At 41.5% G+C, this 19269-nt stretch overlaps 1 protein-coding gene across 2 annotated transcripts in view; it reads right to left on the bottom strand.

Moving 5' to 3' along the window:
- ntn1a (netrin 1a) overlaps nucleotides 1-19269 on the bottom strand; it is a 59298-nt gene that overhangs the window by 13855 nt on the left and 26174 nt on the right. The window contains exons 3-5 of one of the 2 annotated variants that reach the window (XM_026303990.1): nucleotides 15678-15866; nucleotides 7506-7655; nucleotides 5405-5458 (exon numbers count right to left, since the gene is read on the bottom strand). In XM_026303990.1, the coding sequence (XP_026159775.1) occupies nucleotides 5405-5458; nucleotides 7506-7655; nucleotides 15678-15866 (393 nt within the window). The remainder of the gene's footprint in view (nucleotides 1-5404; nucleotides 5459-7505; nucleotides 7656-15677; nucleotides 15867-19269) is intronic. The other variant, XM_026303991.1, reaches the window with a different exon arrangement.

The following is a 19269-nucleotide window of genomic DNA, read 5'->3' as shown; positions in this document are numbered from 1 at the left end:
TGGACAGATTCCTGAAAAAGGGGCCCAGAGAAACTCCCGATATTCCAGCTTGACACCACCCACAGTGTTATGTGAAGACAAAGCGTGAAACAGAGGGAGACGAAGGAGCTGGAGGAGATCGAAGAGAGACTGAAAGAGGAAAGAAAAGAGGTGGAGGAGGGTTGGTTACCAGGAATATCTTGACTGTGCTGTCAATCGAAGCCGTCCAGAGGACGTTAGGGACCTCAGAGGGCCCAACAACAGCTGCAGCCTACATACATACACAAAGGTCTATACCTTGGGCCTCCTGCAACTTCATGGGTGAGACAGAGCAAACATCCTGTGAGCCAGATGACTCAACTTTTTCCACTATGGGCCAAAAGACACAACACTGAACCAGCAGGGTCTGTCCAGGTATGTCTGCCTAGTACTGTGAAACAAGATGCTGGCATTTTACATTTGTAGTATTTATGATATTATGAGTGTAATTTTATGAGGTTTCACAATTACAACATCAAATCACATATCAAATTACCAAACACCATAAATCTAATCATTCTAATTTCCGTCAGATCAGCAAAAAGACCTAAAATTAATCACATAATAGCTGAAATGTAGTCCAGAATCTCTAAGTGTACAGTGGGTACGGAAAGTATTCAGACCCCTTTAAATTTTTCACTCTTTGTGTCATTGCAGCCATTTGCCAAAATCAAAAAAGTTCATTTTATTTCTCATTAATGTACACTCAGCACCCCATCTTGACAGAAAAAAACAGAAATGTAGAAATTTTTGCAAATTTATTAAAAAAGAAAATCTGAAATATCACATGGTCATAAGTATTCAGACCCTTTGCAGTGACACTCATATTTAACTCACATGCTGTCCATTTCTTCTGATCCTCCTTGAGATGGTTCTGCTCCTTCACTGGAGTCCAGCTGTGTTTAATTAAATTGATTGGACTTGATTAGGAAAGGCACACACCTGTCTATATAAGACCTTACAGCTCACAGTGCATGTCAGAGCAAATGAGAATCATGAGGTCGAAGGAATCGCCCAAGGAGCTCAGAGACAGAATTGTGGCAAGGCACAGATCTGGCCAAGGTTACACAAGAATTTCTGCAGCACTCAAGGTTCCTAAGAGCACAGTGGCCCCCATAATCCTCAAATGGAAAAAGTTTGGAACGACCAGAACTCTTCCTAGACCTGGCCGTCCAGCCAAACTGAGCAATCGTGGAAGAAGAGCCTTGGTGAGAGAGGTAAAGAAGAACCCAAAGATCACTGTGGCTGAGCTCCAGAGATGCAGTAGGGAGATGGGAGAAAGTTCCACAAAGTCAACTATCACTGCAGCCCTCCACAAGTCGGGGCTTTATGGCAGAGTGGCCCGACGGAGGCCTCTCCTCAGTGCAAGACACATGAAAGCCTGCATAGAGTTTGCCAAAAAACACATGAAGGACTCCCAGACTATGATAAATAAGATTCTCTGGTCTGATGAGACCAAGATTGAACTTTTTGGCGTTAATTCTAAGCGGTATGTGTGGAGAAAACCAGGCACTGCTCATCCCCTGTCCAATACAATCCCTACAGTGAAACATGGTGGTGGGATCATCATGTTGTGGGGGTGTTTTTCAGCAGCAGGGACAGGACGACTGGTTGCAATTGAAGGAAAGATGAATGCGGCCAAGTACAGAGATATCCTAGAAGAAAACCTCTTCCAGAGTGCTCAGGACCTCAGACTGGGCTGAAGGTTCACCTTTCAACAGGACGATGACCCTAAGCACACAGCTAAAATAACAAAGGAGTGGATTCGGAACAACTCTGTGACCGTTCTTGACTGGCCCAGCCAGAGCCCTGACCTAAACCCAATTGAGCATCTGTGGAGAGACCTGAAAATGGCTGTCCACCAACGTTCACCATCCAACCTGACAGAACTAGAGAGGATCTGCAAGCAAGAATGGCAGAGGATCCCCAAATCCAGGTGTGAAAAACTTGTTGCATCATTCCCAAGAAGACTCATGGCTATACTAGCTCAAAAGGGTGCTTCTACTCAATACTGAGCACAGGGTCTGAATACTTATGAACATGTGATATTTCAGATTTTCTTTTTTAATAAATTTGCAAAAATTTCTACATTTCTGGTTTTTTCTGTCAAGATGGGGTGCTGAGTGTACATTAATGAGAAATAAAATGAACTTTTTTGATTTTGGCAAATGGCTGCAATGACACAAAGAGTGAAAAATTTAAAGGGGTCTGAATACTTTCCGTACCCACTGTACATAATCCATGAGTGAGCTCATGCTAATGCCATTATTGAACCCACTGTAGAGCAAATCATCCAGTTCAGGCATCTGTTATCACAAATCCCATGCTTAAAGATAGGACCTGAGGATGCACAGTCTTCTTCTTCTTCTTCTCTTCCTTTGGGCTGCTCCCTTCAGGGGTTGCCACAGCGAATCATCTGCCTCCATTTAACCCTATCCTCTGTATCCTCCTCACCCACACCAACTATCCTCATGTCCTCCTTCACTACATCCAAGAACCTCCTCTTTGGTCTTCCTCTAGGCCTCCTTCCTGGCAGCTCTAACCTCAGCATCCTTTTACCAATGTATTCACTGTCCCTCCTCTGAACATGTCCAAACCATCTCAATCTGGCTTCCCTGGCTTTTTCTCCAAAACATCTAACATGAGCTGTCCCTCTGATGTCCTCATTCCTGATCCTATCCATCCTCGTCACTCCCAGAGAGAACCTCAACATCTTCAGCTCTGCTACCTCCAGCTCTGCCTCCTGTCTTTGTCTCAGTGCCACTGTCTCTAAACCAGACAACACTGCTGGTCTCACCACTGTCTTGTCCACCTTTTCTTTCATTCTTGCTGACACTCTTTTGTCACACATCACACCTGACACTTTCCTCCCCCCGTTCCAACCTGCTTGCACACGTCTCTTCACTTGTTTTCCACACTCTCCGTTGCTCTGGACTGTTGACCCTAGGTACTTAAAATCCTCCACCTTCTTCACCTCTACTTCCTGTAACCTCACCGTTCTACTTGAGTCCCTCTCATTTACACACATGTACTCTGTTTTACTGCGGCTAACCTTCATTCCTCTCCTTTCCAGAGCAAACCTCCACCTCTCGAGATTTTCCTCCACCTGCTCCCTGCTCTCACTACAGATGACAATGTCATCTGCAAACATCATGGTCCACGGAGATTCCTGTCTAACCTCATCTGTCAGCCTGTCCATCACCACAGCAAACAAGAAGGGGCTCAAAGCCGATCCTTGGTGCAGTCCCACGTCCACCTTGAACTCCTCTGTCACCCCTACAGCACACCTCACCACTGTCTTACAGCTCTCATACATGTCCTGCACCACTCGAACATACTTCTCTACCACTCCAGACTTCCTCATACAAAACCACAGCTCCTCTCTCGGCACCCTGTCAGACGCTTTTTCCAAATCTACAAAGACCCAATGCGGCTCCTTCTGGCCTTCTCTGTTCTTCTCCATCAGCATTCTCAAAGCAAATATTGCATCCGTGGTTCTCTTTCTTGGCATGAAACCATAGTGCTGCTCACAAATGCTCACTTCTGACCTCAGCCTAGCCTCCACTACACTTTCCCATAACTTCATTGTGGGACTCATCAGCTTTATTCCTCTGTAGTTTCCACAACTCTGCACGTCTCCCTTGTTCTTAAAGATGGGCACCAGTACACTTCTCCTCCATTCCTCAGGCATCCTCTCACTCTCCAAGATCTTGTTAAGTAGCCCAGTCAAAAACTCTACTGCCACCTCTCCTAAACACTTCCATACCTCCACAGGGACCAACTGCCTTTCCACTCTTCATCCTCTTCAACGCCTTCCTCACTTCATCCTTACTGATCTTTGCTACTGCTCTACAACAGTCACCTCTTCTACTCTGTGCTCTCTAACATTTTCCTCCTTCAACTCTTCAAAGTATTCCTTCCATCTTTCCATCACACTTGTGGCACCTGTCAACACATTTCCATCCCTGTCCTTGATCACCCTAACCTGCTGCACATCCTTCCCATCTCTGTCTCTCTCCCCCGCCAACCTGTACAAATCCACCTCTCCCTCCTTAGAGTCCAACCTATCATACAAATCCTCATACGCCCTTTGTTTGGCCTTTGCCACCTCTACCTTCACTTTACGCTGCATCTCCCTGTACTCCTGTCTGTTCTCTTCTGTCTTCTCAGTGTCCCACTTCTTCTTAGCTAACCTTTTCCTCTTAACACACTCCTGAACTTCCTCATTCCACCACCAAGTCTCCTTATCTGCTTTCCTCTTTCCAGATGACACACCAAGTACCCTCCTACCTGTCTCCCTGATCACTTTAGCTGTAGCTGCCCAGTCATCTGGAAGAACCTCCTGACCTCCCAGAGCCTGTTTCAGCTCCTCCCTGAAAGCCACACAACACTCCTCCTTTTTCACCTTCCACCACCTGGTCCTCTGCTCTGCCCTTGTCCTCTTCATCTTCCTCACCACCAGAGTCATCCTACACACCACCATCCTATACTGTCTGGCTACACTCTCCCCAGCCACTACTTTGCAGTCACTGATCTCTTTCAGGTTGGAACATCTGCACAACATGTGATCAACTTGTGTGCTCCTGCCTCCACTCTTATATGTCGCCCTATGCTCCTCCCTTTTCTGGAAAAATGTGTTGACTACAGCCATTTCCATCCTTTTTGCGAAGTCTACCACCATCTGTCCTTCTGCATTCCTGTCCTGCATACCAAACTTACCCATCACTTCCTCATCACCTCTGTTTCCCTGACCAGCATGTCCGTTGAAGTCTGCCCCAATCACCACTCTCTCACCACTAGGGATACCCTGAATCACCTCATCTCATCTCCCTCCAGAACTTCTCCTTCTCTTCTAACTCACATCCTACCTGTGGGGCATAACCACTGACAACATTCAACATCACAGATTATGTACAATGCTACAGAAAAATGTCAAACAGAAATCACCTGGTAATCAAATGAATCATTTACAGCTGAATTCTACACTACATTATAAGATTCAGGTTCGTTAGTCAAACTCTGCATCAGATAAAAATCATCAAATTACACAAACTGAAAGACCCCAGTGCTGTATACCAGACCAACACCCTACTGTGCCACACTTAGACTGATTAATTGTGAAAGTGTGAGAGATTAAAGGAGCCATATCCCAGAGTTGCTGCTAATGGGTTTAATATTCATGAACCCCTGATAAAAACGGGGAAGGCAAGAGGGATCCAGTTTATCCTGCAGTCTGTTTTGGAAAAATACTGTGGTGAGGCATGAAACAGTTAGAAAATCCCATATCCATTTATACATACTTCAGTAATATCCACACCATCTTGCCCTGAGCGCCATATATGATTATGTCTAACAGAATATAGATAAAACTCTCAACTGTACTCACCTGATGGCTCCTCTGTAATACTGGAGGGAGTTGTTGGTGGTGCAACTGGAATTTCTACTCCCAGAGAAAACATAAACACAGAACAATTTCAGTTTCATTTACATGGTACATGTGTATTTGTCTGTGTGTATGCATGCTGCATAGATGGGTGTGCATGTTTAATAAGGAAGCAATAAGGTAAAACAATTAAAATAAATTTAAATATGTCAGTGTTAAGGCCACAAACTGCTCAAGAATGATTTTTTTTTCAACAGACAAGTTTCTTAGTGTAAAGGCACAATCATTATTGACTGAAAATGTTCTCGATATCTCACTGTAGAATAAATGATAAAAACAGTGCAGCTCTCTTCAGCTCTAAATAATACCATAATATGCTAAGAAGGAATTGAGCAAGGCATTACAATGAATTAGATAAACTACAGGACAAGGTGCAAAAACATATATTTTAAGTTTTGGGAAATTCAGTAAGCAAGATATTTTCCCCTAACATTTATACTTTTATTCATCTACTGCTCAGTTTTTACTTTTTTGGTTCTGATCTTCCTTCATAAATTTTGAGTTTCTACCTCAGCACACTTGCCATTTCCAGCCTTAATACTCTGATTTCATTTAATCTTTCTACATTTTTTTGTCTATCAGAGACATAAAATCCTCAGCAGCTACTTAACTAACTTGTCCTGATGGAGTTTAATAAACTTCTCTCTATTGGCATTATTATTTTGATTGTTAGTCATTTTAAATGACTCTTTTCTTCTGCTGCAGTGGTAGAGCACAGCTCTGTGTTTGAATGTCCAAAGACTTGATTCTCTCAGCCCTCCATCATGTTGTAGTTACTGTACAAGTGGGTAGGAAGTTGCCACTCAGAGAAACCATGCATGAAGAACAGACCTCCTTATCTCCAAAGAAGCAGGATGGAAAAAGCAGATATAAAACCCACATAATGTCTTGTTATTGTGAGTGGGAGAGAAAGAAGGGGCTCATCAAAATATCTGTACAGAGCAATGGGGACATGCAAAGGAAGACATCAACACACTGAGGCAAGAGGTGTACAACAGTGGTTTCAGCTGTGCAAAGGTGATCATTTTGTGTATGAGAGGATAAAGAAAGAATCAAGTCTTTCAATCAAGTAAACTGATGTTTTCGGCTGGGATTGAGGGAATTTGCTTCCTTCTTTCTGAACATACATTATATTTCTGTCTATTGTGCACCATAAATCACAATCTGCGGAATGATATGCTCGGCTGTTGTTGACTTGTGCACATAATGAAACCTTCTCCCATGACAAATTGGTCTATTTAATGGCAAAAAAGAACAAGACTATCATTGCACAATGGCGCCTAAAACCCAAAAAGTCAAACCCAATACGTCATCTCCTGATGACTTTATTTCTCACAGAGATCACTGCATGTTTAACGACTCAGCTTTGACTAAACATTTCCAGGACACAAAGATGCCTGATTAGATAATTGGACCTCAGCCATATTCTACATAATCATGTCGAGATTTATTCCTCATAAGAATTTAATTCCTGGTGTCTTATTACACTGACAAGAACCAATGGTATGAATTAAAACGCGTTGATTGGAACAAGAGCCAATCCGTTTCTACAAGTCGCTTTACTAGTATATTTTGGCTTACAAACAGTCAGTGGATGCTGAAAACATTATTGATCTTATCTATATCTAATCTATATCTTTCTGCACTTTCATCCAATGCACTTTAGGGCCAGAGGATGCCAGTGTTAACAGCTCTACGTCTTGGCTCAGATTTATGGGGACCAACAAGCTGGGAGGGCTGTGTTGCCGTAACCTTGAGGTTTGGTTTAATGGTGTGTTTATTTAAGCTAGCAGATTTAGAGGTCAGAAAGAGCTGGTTACCAAACACTTGTCTAAAGAAAAGAATGAGAGGATTTAAGCAGCGTAGGAGTGTCTTTTGTTGAAGTGTGTTTGCATGTGTCATGTCCTGTAATTGATATTGAATCTTCACACCAGTATGTGCATCATCACACATTGCAGTAACTGGTGTGTCCATTGCCTTTCAAATTGGAGCAATAGACCAGGCCATATTGTCCAACAGTGAAGGAAAGACCTGTTTCACGTACTTATGCAGGGGGCAATGGGCGAGCGGCTCTGCTGGTAGCCTTTAGCGCAGCGGTTGCATGTGATACCAGTCACGCCGTCTTTACAGGGACATTGTCCTGTGGTTTGGTTACAGGTTTTGCCAGCAGCACCCACGGGATGGCAATCACATGCTGTGAGAAAACAGAGGCAGAAAGAGAGGTACAGTGAGCGGTCACACACACACACACACACACACACACACACGTGGGGAGATTTAAACATCTGTAGAGAGTGCAGGTGGGTACATGGCAGTAATGACAGCAGTGGTGACAACCATAACTGGGTGGTGACAGACAGGTGGAGACGTGCACAGAAAGATAGCTCCAACACACCACAGCACTTCGTCTGAAGTGAGTGTGATGCAGTGACTGAAGGAGCAAAACATTGATTACATCGAAAGACATTTTTTGACATTTGGATGGTATTTGTTAATTAGCTAATTAGCATTCATCCATTACGTGTACCATGATTAGAAGCTGCTAATATACAGTATAACCATAATCTTGAATTGCAACTGAAACTGCGTGTCCCTGCATATGAATGTGGGACTGCAGTTGTATGTGTGAGGTAGAGAGAAAGGGTTGTGCGTGTTTACCAAATGATAAAATAATGGAGGATAATCCTAATTGCCTGTTTCTGATTAATGTCGGACTTTGAACGTGAGCCCAAAACGTCTGTCACACTTCCTCCCAAAGTGGGGGGTCTATCAAACACATATGCTTCAGGAATGTAATAATCTTCCAATTGTTCGCCCAAGTTCAAGCCCTTGATTTATTTCACAGCCAAACCCCCGTCACGTTTGAAATCAGTGTTGAATAATAGTTGTCTGGGAGTTGTTTCTTTCCATCAGTTTTTTGGATCTAAATGTAGTGAGCTGGATAAATTAATAATCCTCCTCACAGTCTGAACAGTAAGTCTTGACAGTCTAATCCTGTTACGTCTTCACTCGAAAAACCTTCAAAGCCAAAAATGCTGTTTGTCAACCCTGAACACTATTCTAATCAATGTGTTATACAGTATTTCCTGTTTATTTCTTATGGAAAACCACTGATGCTGACTTTCAGTTGGCCCTGTTCATTTTCTACCCCTCCATAAACATTTTTTTTTCTGTGATGTGTCACTTGTCTCTCTGACAGGCTTCAAACATGTAGATGATTTATGTACTTTAAAGTTTGTTCAGGTTATTTTTTTGTTTTGAAGCACACACACTGTTCAACCCGCAGTACAAAATGGCAGCATCCAAACTATTTCAGGGAATCGGTCCTGAATATTTCTGAATGTCAAAACTAATTTTGATTAATACTGAAGCTTATGTATGCAATCAAAACCACATGTTTCAACAGTATATGAATTTAAGGGATTAAATAATCTGACTACAGGAATAAATCTTATATGATAATTACCTGATGTTATGTGTCTCTTATCTTTACTTTAACCTAGAACGCTGCTGTTGTTAAATCAGGCTTTATGAGAACCAAACTCTCTGGGAGATTAACATAGTTGTTATTTTCTGAGATGTTTTGACAAGTTAAACACAACAAGACAACTGGCCATAGTTCTGTAGGAGGTTTTGCATTTCAGCAGGCCACATCCTCTCGCCTCCCTATCACACTCTCTCTCGCTTTTATCTCTATTGCCTGTTTCCTGTGATTCAGCTTCTGTTGCTGCTCTTATCTTTTTACTGTGTGTGTGTGTGTGTGTGTATTTGAGTACTTGTGCTTTTCACCCCTTCTTATCACACTCAGAAACCCTCCTTAAAAGTACGAGTACCTATAAGTACCTTTATCAGACCAATCTATCTCTGCTTTCATTGCTTAGTTGTGTCTAGCTCAGTGGGAGGAACAACACACGCGCGCGCGCGCGCGCGCGCGCACACACACACACACACACACACACACACACACACACACACACACACGTGGTCTCAGGAAGCACAGTAAACAGCGTGGAGGCTGGTCCGGCACGTCTTCAGGCCTGTTAATTTAGGAGTGTGTCAGAGGAGTTCGAGCCACAGCAGGGCCGTGCGCGTTTGTGGTTGGAGCTTCAGAAGGTTCAAGTTATATTTTTAAGAGCATCTGCACATAACCACAGCCGAGAGCCTCAAGCCTGCTAGTAAATCAAGGTGCCCAGCACATGGTCTACAGGTGGGAAACACTCAGCCCCCAATCTCCGTCTCCACTTTTGGTCTTTCTCCTCCTCCTCCTCCTTCTCAACTTGCAGACTGACTGACTGCCTCTCTGTCCAGCTAGTTGACAAATTGGTTGACTCACCTATTGGCTCAAGTATTAGTTTACTTGGGATATGAGTGAGAGTTTCTGGTTTAAGTGTGTATCCACTTAATGGTTAAGTGGCTGTGTGCTTTGCTTCATGGCTACTCCAGATGGCTCAGGGAGATACGGGGACAAGAGAGAAAAGGGCTCCTTCTGTCCAGTGAGGCAAACTGACACAAGTTAATGATAATGAGACTGGGTATGTGTATATAATATGTTTATGCAGGCTCTTTCTCACAAAAAATCTGCAAAATAAGTAGTTAGTCTTGTATAAGTGTCATGTCTCCAGGTAAAAACAGATTCCAAATGCTAAGAAGCTCTTGGTGCTGGGAAAAGAGTGAAACATGTTCTTGGTTAATGAGCAGAGTGGATGTCTTTTTCAAAGGCAGGCAGTTAAGCCTGAGCCTGAGATTGCACAATGTGAGAATTCTGCACTCTGCCAATCGTTTACCATAAAGTTGGTGTTTGAAGTCTCAACACCGCTCCCCCTTTAGATTGTGCCAATAAGAATAATTTGTTGTCCCTGGAGTGAAGCCAAGCTACTCAAGTCTGTGTTCTATTATAATTAGTTTTCTGCTCCTCCACATGTGTCCCGGGAAAGAGACAGTGTTATTGGTTTGTTGTACTATACATAAACAGCTTTATAAATGATGTGTTTATCTAATAGAAGTTGTGTCTTGCTTGTTGTGTTGTTTAGTGTTTTAATAATCAGAATAAAAGTCTTCAACAGCCCAGACAGACACATTTTTGGCCACAGAGATCACTCCAACCGTTGGACATGAGCTTATTTTCTGATTAACATTTGATGCGCGACAATGTATGAGTATTGTTCTAATTGAAAACATGCCAATATCAGCAAACCCTCGTCAAATCCAAAGCTAAAAGCGAGGTCATGAAAAACAATATTTTTCAAATCCCAAGCATTTTATATGTGGTCAATAAAAAAACCCTACTGTGTCAATGGAAGCCATATGATGTCGAGTGGAGAGGGGGCTCTTTAGCATGTTGTTCTTAGTGAAGCAGGCTGTCCCTCAGTCAAAGCTTGATTCCTCTCTGTATGCAAAATATATTTCTCATCATCCCACTGACCAGTGGCTGATGGCTGATGCTCAAATTCAAATGTGAAGGACTGAGTTCAGTCAATGCCAATGTCAAGCTTTATTTTACAAAGTTGAGAGGGTCCTCTGAGGAGGACTGATCAAGAGGAGCGCTTGTTATTTGATCTTCTGTGCAGTTATCATTGTCATTCAATATCCTGTTGAGTCCATATCAATATGGAAACTAATGTTTAACTTCATCACTAATGCACTAATGTTTAACTTTTTACAACAGGCTTTTCACTTCACAAACACACGAGGACAACATGCAGCTGATTAGAATCTATTCTACATAGAGTTATCACTGCAGAGTGACATTTGTTATCATTATATTATGTCTGAGGTGTTCAAAGACCACCCAGAGTGCTGCATCTCGTGTTCTTTGAGTCCCACTATCACCATGAATTTCTGTGGCCTCAGTGTGTTTTACTCAGAGGCTTTAAACAATTAAAGATAGAAACAGGAGTTGTTTGAAACATGCTCGTGTTTACACTCTTACTCAATGAGGGGTGAAGTTATAAATTTCAGTGTTTAAATGGAGCCAATGGGCAGAGCTCACTCTGCAGTGGATAAACCCTACTATTCATAATGGCCTCCTATGGAAATGAGCTGCTTTCAGGGAGGATTGTATTACACATACAAAAGCAAACTCTCGTGCTCCTCGACCTGCCTGTGCTGCTACAGTGCTCACTGTTTTCCAAAAACTGCAGAGCAAAGGCCTCTCTCTTACAGTTCAATAAATAACCAAACCTCTTAATTGCTGTCACTTCAGTGCAGAACTCATGCCTATTGAGGAGTGAACAGAAATTAGTTCTGCAGTTTAAGTTTCACTGAATGGTTTTGAATTATGATGTGGTCAACCTTGGAGCATTTGGCTGGGCAGGACTTTGGAAGCACATAAAGGTGTTTGACGTAGAGAAGAAGCTGTGTGTGGTAATTTTAAGTTCATTAACAGAGACACAAACAATGTAATGACACACATTCTTAAAGTCCAGCTATAACTTTCCAAATATAGTTTGCAGAAAAATGTTTTAATTGGCAAATGAAAAGCGTTCATGCTTTGTATCATTTGTCAGCTTGGGGTAATTAGTGCAGATTCTTTATTGTAAGTCTGTTTTGATGTACCGTACACCTCAGTCAAACCTCGACAGTGTTTGCTTCCACAGGGCTGGAAGAGGAGGGAGGTGCATAAACTCTGGCAAATTTCATGGATTAAATTGAACAAAACCGTTTGGGTTAGCTGACAATGTTATAAATGATGATGAAATGTGTTTACGCTCCAGTTTGGTGAGAGGCAGCAGAGAATGTGAAAGAGTCAGAATTGAGTTTCTAGTGTGGATCAAATCATTGTGCACCTATGGCACTGTACTTATCATATAACAGCAATGTAAGTCATGTAATTTGATTGTTAGGAGATTTTATTCAGTCTTTGTGGAGGTAACTTAAAGTTGCTCATGCTAAAATTGTGGTACTGGTGTTGTGTGATGAGAGTGGCATTAATGACAATCAGAATAATAATTAAAGTTGCTACTACTCCTGCGGTCAAACTATGGATGGATTAGGAATAAATGTGTCTCTGGACAAGGCTGCCACGTCTCCTACCCTCCCCAGAATAAGACTCACAGATTGAGAAACCACATGACTTGGAGGGTGTTTTCTTGTGTCTGTTTTATGTCAACTATTTCTCATCTTTCTTCCCTTTGTAGTCATATTCCACATTTTTAAATGTTTTCTGCTTCATCTGGTTGTTTTGCATATTTCTGCAGTTGTTTTCTGTTTTTGGTGTTGTTTTCTGTTTCTTTTAGCAATTTTGCATTTATTGTTTCTCATTTTGTGGTTATTTGTTTGACTTTACAATAGAAAAGCTGGTCCCTGGTCTAGGAGTCCCCTGACTCCTTGGGCCCTTGGTCCTGTCCCCAGTAGGACTGTTCATTAATCTATCTATGGGCACAACTATTCTTATTTCTTGTCACTTGATTATTTTTTCATTTAAGTGGTCTGTCATTTCATCTTTAAAATGTTAGAAACTAGTGAAACATTAGCTCAGAGTCCAGAGGGTCAACCTCAAATTGTTTTTTTTTTTTTTCAACAAAAGTCCAAATTACAAATGTATTAAGTTCACATTCATATAAAACAGGAAAAGCAATGTTTTTCACATTTGGGAAGCATATTTTTGCTCAGAAATGACAGTGACAACTGACCAATTCACCAGCTGTTTCCGCTGCAAAATGAATTATAGCTGGACTGAGGTTCATTAACTTTGTACCCTGTCAAGTGGTGAAAAGCTCTTAAAAGAAACAGTTAATCCAAGTTTAATACATATATTTCTTAGCTGTGTTATAATGGGAATGCAAATGCTGGTATGGATGTCTGAGTGAGTGTTGCAGACTCATGTCACATTGGCTCCAGAGTGAGAAAAGATGAGATGCATGCAGAGTGGACAGATGAAGGTGAAAAAGGCTGAGTTACTGTCAGGCTCCATATCAGTAGTACAACTTATCAAAAAGCATTACACACACATAAAATACAGAGCCCGTCCCACATATCCAGATGCACATCACTATATATGATCGGTTTACTTCAGATGCCAGAGGTCCAGACCAAGTGCATTTTTCACAGCTTTTGAATCGCTGTTTTGACTTTTACTTCATGACTCATTTATCCAAAGTTTCTTCAGATCAAATTAATCATCAGTGTCATATGAGAGCAGATTTCCACATCAGTGGAAACAGATTTTCTCACTGCAGACAGGCTGTTTTTTTAGTTGTGGTAGAAAACATTATATCATTATATGAACTGCGAATTTCACTCATATTTTTGGCTTTAATTTGGTTCACCTGCTTCAGAAAACTACAACTAAACCAGTAATACATTTGTTCTGTTCCTGCTTGACTTCTGTACCCTCTAGCACTCAGCAATGAATGTGATGACCAATGACAAAAAATGACAAAAATTGTCTGTAATCATTGGAAATATGCTGAATTACCCAGATCTCTATTCAAATCTGTCAGGCATTAGAGAAAATTGTTCTGTATTTACCAGACATGAATAGAAACATGAGACAAAAACACTGTATTTTGTCACAGACCTTCCTAATTAGAGTGGCAATAGCTGTTATGTTTCTATGCCCTTTTGCGACATATATGTTGTAAACTGTATCTTTTGAAAATCTGTCTGTACTTTAAGGCATCTAACTTTTCTGTTATGAGAAACCAACCCCCATGAAAGTGAGTTATGGGATGCTGAAAGAATCAAGTCTTGGAACACATAAGAAAGGATGTAAAAACAACAAAAAAGAGGTTAAATCTCCACAGTTAGCTTGGTTGGTAGAGACAGCGGAGGATAGGGGTTAATGATACACAACATCCTGTCATGATGAATGTATGTTTGCATTCCTGCTCGACAGGAGAATGAGCCCAAAGCCACGGAAGGTGTTAATGTCAGTGCAGGAATATCGCTCATGAGTAGCTAGAGGGGTGACTAAATGGATGCATTTGTCAGAAAGCTTTGTTACGAATTTGTATTCATGCAGAAAACAAGAACCTGCTCGATATGCTCATTGGATGTGAGGAATTGAATTGGATTAAATGCAACCTGTGTGAAATCTTTTTGCATTGGTTTGACACGTAGTTTTATTACAGTAGCACTAAGCATGTCATCAAAAGCGACAGGGGAAAACAAGTAAATATGAAACTGATTATATTCTCATCTGAACTAACATCAGATTCTTGCATATTTTCTGTCAGACTGGCTGATTGGTCAGTTTATTTATTTACTCTGTGGTGAATGATCTAAGAAAACTCAGGCTTAAACTGTCAGCAGGCAGCTAATGTTTCCTCATGGACTGTCTGTGGAAGTGAGTCCTCAGAAACTCTCCAACAGGTACAAGTGTATTTCTGTGTACGTGTGTGTGAGCTGTATCTATTCAGAGTGACTCTGATGTGTCTCTGGGCTTGTTTGCACAGGGATTCAGCCCCTGTTATCTTTCCCTGCAGCTACAGAAGAGGTGAGAAAACATTCCCTCTCTCTTTTCAATCACCCCCCCCCCTTTCTTTGACCCTTATTAGCTGACAGTGAGGGCTGATGGCAGGAAATTCATCCCAGCACTGAGTAGTGAGCACACCTGTGTGGGGGTGTGTTTCCCTTGTCCTCTTTGTCTCTTCCTCTTCTTCTTACCCATCATTCCTCCATCCCTCCCTCCTACAAATCTTTCACTCTCTTGCCGCCCCTCTGAACCTGACTTTTGCTTTGTCTCCTCCTTTTCTCTGCAGCTCTTCCACGGATCTTCCTGGGTCCGGGGATCACTTCACACCTCGGTTCTAATTGTTTTGCTCATCCTGTCATCTCCCCCACCCCCTTTAAATGAAGCCAAATAACTCAGTGTTGATGAGGGAACACCCAGCTCAGCCCGCCCATACTACCACAACCTCGTCAATCCCTACAGACCCCCAACTCATCTCTGCTGACAGAGGGAGATGAGGGCGAGACAATCTCAGGAATGTAAAGACTGTGGGCTTCCCCCCACTTCCTGTAATTCATCTAAAACTATTTCATTTAAGACCTAAATGATCTTTGTGGTGGCTGGTATTAAGTCTGTATGCGCTTTTATTTATTTATTTATTTATTTATTTATTTTTTGTTATCTTACATTCATATGAAATAAGATCCCCCTTAAATTCTAATTCACAATGTAATTTAAAATTCTCTTGTTGCATGTAGTTTTTTTTGTAACTGTAAAGAGTGGTTGATTTGAAAATGAAAACAAAAGGGAAAATGAGCGCTGTACCTTTGCAGGCCTTCCTGTGTGAGATGGGTTTGGACAGGTCTCGGTAGTAACCCTCTTTGCAGTAGTGGCAGTGGCGACCGGCTGTGTTGTGGCGACAGTTGAGGCAGACGCCTCCGCTCTTCCTCCCCGACAGCTTGTACAGCTCCATGTTAAACCGACACCTTCGAGCATGAAGGTTACAGTTACAGGCTGTGGAGGAAACAAAAAAGGATGCAGATATGAAATTAGTCTGAATCAAACTGCAAATATTTTACAGTTATTTACAACAAACTAATCTGCACTAATCTGTCGTATGTGGTCTGGTTTGGCAGATTACTTTAAGTCAGTGACCTACTGGTTTGAGCAAATCAGGTCAAAACATCACTAATAACTAGTAATAACACTAAATCTCCCTAATTACTTAAGTACTAACTGAGGTAGTTTTCTATTTCTCTTTTGTGCAGACTCAGATTAATATTAAAAAAATAACCAACAAACTGATGTATTATTATTAAGATACTACAAAACTTTACTGTTCCATGGATGAATTCCCTTATGACTTAGTAGAAAGCAAAACTTTGTTTACTCTGATTATCTCGTGCTTTGTTTGTAATGGTCATTATTCTGTTGATCCTAATCTACAGCTTTAGTTCCAGTGTGGTGAAACTACAAGTGAAGTGGTGAAGTGAATATTTCTCATGGTTGTTGTCCAGGATCTTCTGTTTGTATTCGTTTGTTTACTGACTCACGATGAAAATCTGATTTGACACAGAACCACCATACGGGACAGTTTGACCTTTTGTCATAATGGGGTCCAACATTGCATCATTTTCTTCTCTACCATTTCCAGCTTTCTTTTTTCATCTCTTCCTCCAATACTCCTTTACTCCTCATTCCACTTCTCTTTCCCTCAGGGTTGTCTCCTGCTGTCCAGAGTCCATATTGTACTAAGCAGAGTGAAGACGTGGTATTGCTGTTTCTCCATCCATATTAAATCAATCGAAGCACATGCAAGTCCCCTCTCTGCCGCTTGTTTACTGATCAGTACAGTTGCCAGTGGTGAGTTTAATTAGCCGGCTGATGTTTATTCATGACTTTCCGGCAGCGGAGTGAGAGAGACATGCCCAGCTTCATTAAGACAAGCCGTCCGAGACACCGGTCCTCCTCCATCTCCACCACCACAGACACACTCATGATTTATTAACAGTATCACTTCTGATACCGTTTGTGTGGGTGCATACTGTACTGTGTGTGCATGTATGCAAATAGAGGTATCTGGCTCTGGCTGGGGTCCCCTGCTTGGTTCATCTTTCCATGTATTTTCTGCACCACCTCTTCACACAGCTCTTTTCATCATCTGCCCATCATAATGGAGGGAGATGGAGAGCAGCTCTTATTTCCCTCAGCATCCCCCTAATGTGGCTTCTCACTGGTGTGTGTGTGTGTGTGTGTGTTCTGTATGCAAGTTTATGGGTGTGTGTTTTTCTGAATGTGTGTGCCTGTTTGGAACCTCTGAGACTCCTTCTCTCCACTCCAAGGACCTAATTACAATATCTTTTCTACACATACAGTACACACACACACACACACACAGAGCAGCTCTGTGTTTTATCAGCAGTAACTTTCTTTCCTGCAGGACAGAAAGGGTTTAATTAGTTATACGTTTTGCTTGTTTGCTCTTCCTCCTGACTCTTGGTCTTAAGTCTCACAATGCAATGACTGATTTATCCACAAGTTTGAAACCAGACAAAACACCATGAGACCAGCATGTAACGATACGCTCAAGATATTTCCGGGTTAGAGCAATAGCTTTTACTCCTATGTCCTGTGGACTCACCTGGCTGATCTTTTCCTCACAGTGACACAGATATGTTGCTTTTGTTGTCTTAAGCTACATGTACATCAGTGTACGACTCATGATGTTAGCATTTCAGAGAGCAAAGCAGATTCTTTAAAGGCCACTGATCGCCACAAACCAATAGTGTGTCTGTGTCTGCACAGAGCTGTTGAAATACAAAAGAGGTTGAGGGTTAAAAGTGCATAAACCTTTTTTTCATTCAGAGATATTTAGTGACTAAATTGACACTTATTTTATCCACAGTGATCACATGATAACACCCCAGTTTAAACTCTTCCCTGTTTAGACAGCTCTCTATTGAACTGTGTCACTGTGTTGAAAAACTTAAGCTGTACGTCAATCCAGCTCTGTGATTCCAGCTCTGGGCCAAAGCCAATGAAAGCTATCTGTGAGCCTGCCTGCAGGTAACAGGGATCACTGGATAGAGGATCAGCACATGGCATGCGGACACGTTTCTGTTACGCCACAAAGACTTGTTCACAGGATTGTAGCCAACTGGATTGGATGGCCCTGATGGGAATAATGCACCAGTAGTGGAATCAGTGTCAAGCTGGATGTGAAGGTGTGAGACACAAGGCCACTTGTGTTTGAAAGTATCATGCTACATAGATAAAGCCAGATAAAAGGAGACACGAGAGAAACACTTTATCTAAACTTATAGTATGTTTATAAAACAAAAATCACCACAGCCTTTCCCAGATTATTGAACATTTAATTAAAAACAATTGGATATTTGTTAGTTGATTTGTGATTTTTCCAGCTGCATTATAAAACGTCCGCTTCTTGACGTTCAGACATGGATGTTCATGCTTCCTTTGATTATTCTTCATCAGGCAAATTAAACCTGTGTTTAAAGATAACTATGTTGTCGATCAAATACCACGGTGACACAAAATGCTCTGTCCTAGAGGTTTCTGCATTAAATGTGTTTTATTATATTCAGCACCTTTTACATAATATTTCATCTCACAAATACTAAGAATTCAAATATGATGTTTTGTATAAGGGCATTAAATTTCATTCTTTCAAGCTAGGGAGAAGAAACACAGGTTCAGTGCAAAAGTTAACTTCCAACTACCACAATGACCAGGTTTCTGCTCATTTAAACAGCAGCACCACCTCTGTCACATGTCTTTGTAGTAGCAAACATCATCTAGACTACACAAATGTCTAATCCAAATCTAAATGTAAACCTAATTCTAATCTGAACCTTAAAAAGTCCCAACGTCGAAAGCCCTAAATGTCCTCACCACAATAGTACAAAACTCAAATGGGTCCTCACAATGTTGGCGATATACTAACACACACACACAGCACTCGTCACACCTGCATGCTCTTTTCAGGAAGCAGGATTCAGGGTTTCTGCCCTTCAGCAGAAACACAAAGGCTGAGCTGTAGTTTATTTCAGTGAAGCAATCAGCTCACAGCAACCAAAGCATTCACATCAAAACACACACACACACACTCACACACACACAGTTAGACACACACAGTTAGACACACAGTGTCGCTGGACCCGGTGCTCTTTAAAACAAATCTGCTTCGATCTTCCTGTGAGTCTCAATCTCTGTGTTAATATGAGAACAATAAATAAAACGACATAAGCATTGAAGTAACTCTAAATATCAGACAAAACAGGGACAATAAAAGAGATTTTGTTTAGTAAAGCTGGATACCTATGTTGGTTTGCTTCATAAGACATTTCAAAGCAGCTTTGTAAATTACAAAATGCTTGGCCTGTTTTCAATCAGGTTA

This window comes from Mastacembelus armatus, chromosome 1 (genome assembly GCF_900324485.2).
Source record: "Mastacembelus armatus chromosome 1, fMasArm1.2, whole genome shotgun sequence".
Classification (NCBI taxonomy): Eukaryota; Metazoa; Chordata; class Actinopteri; order Synbranchiformes; family Mastacembelidae; genus Mastacembelus; species Mastacembelus armatus.
This window is presented reverse-complemented; position numbering and strand designations above follow the sequence as displayed.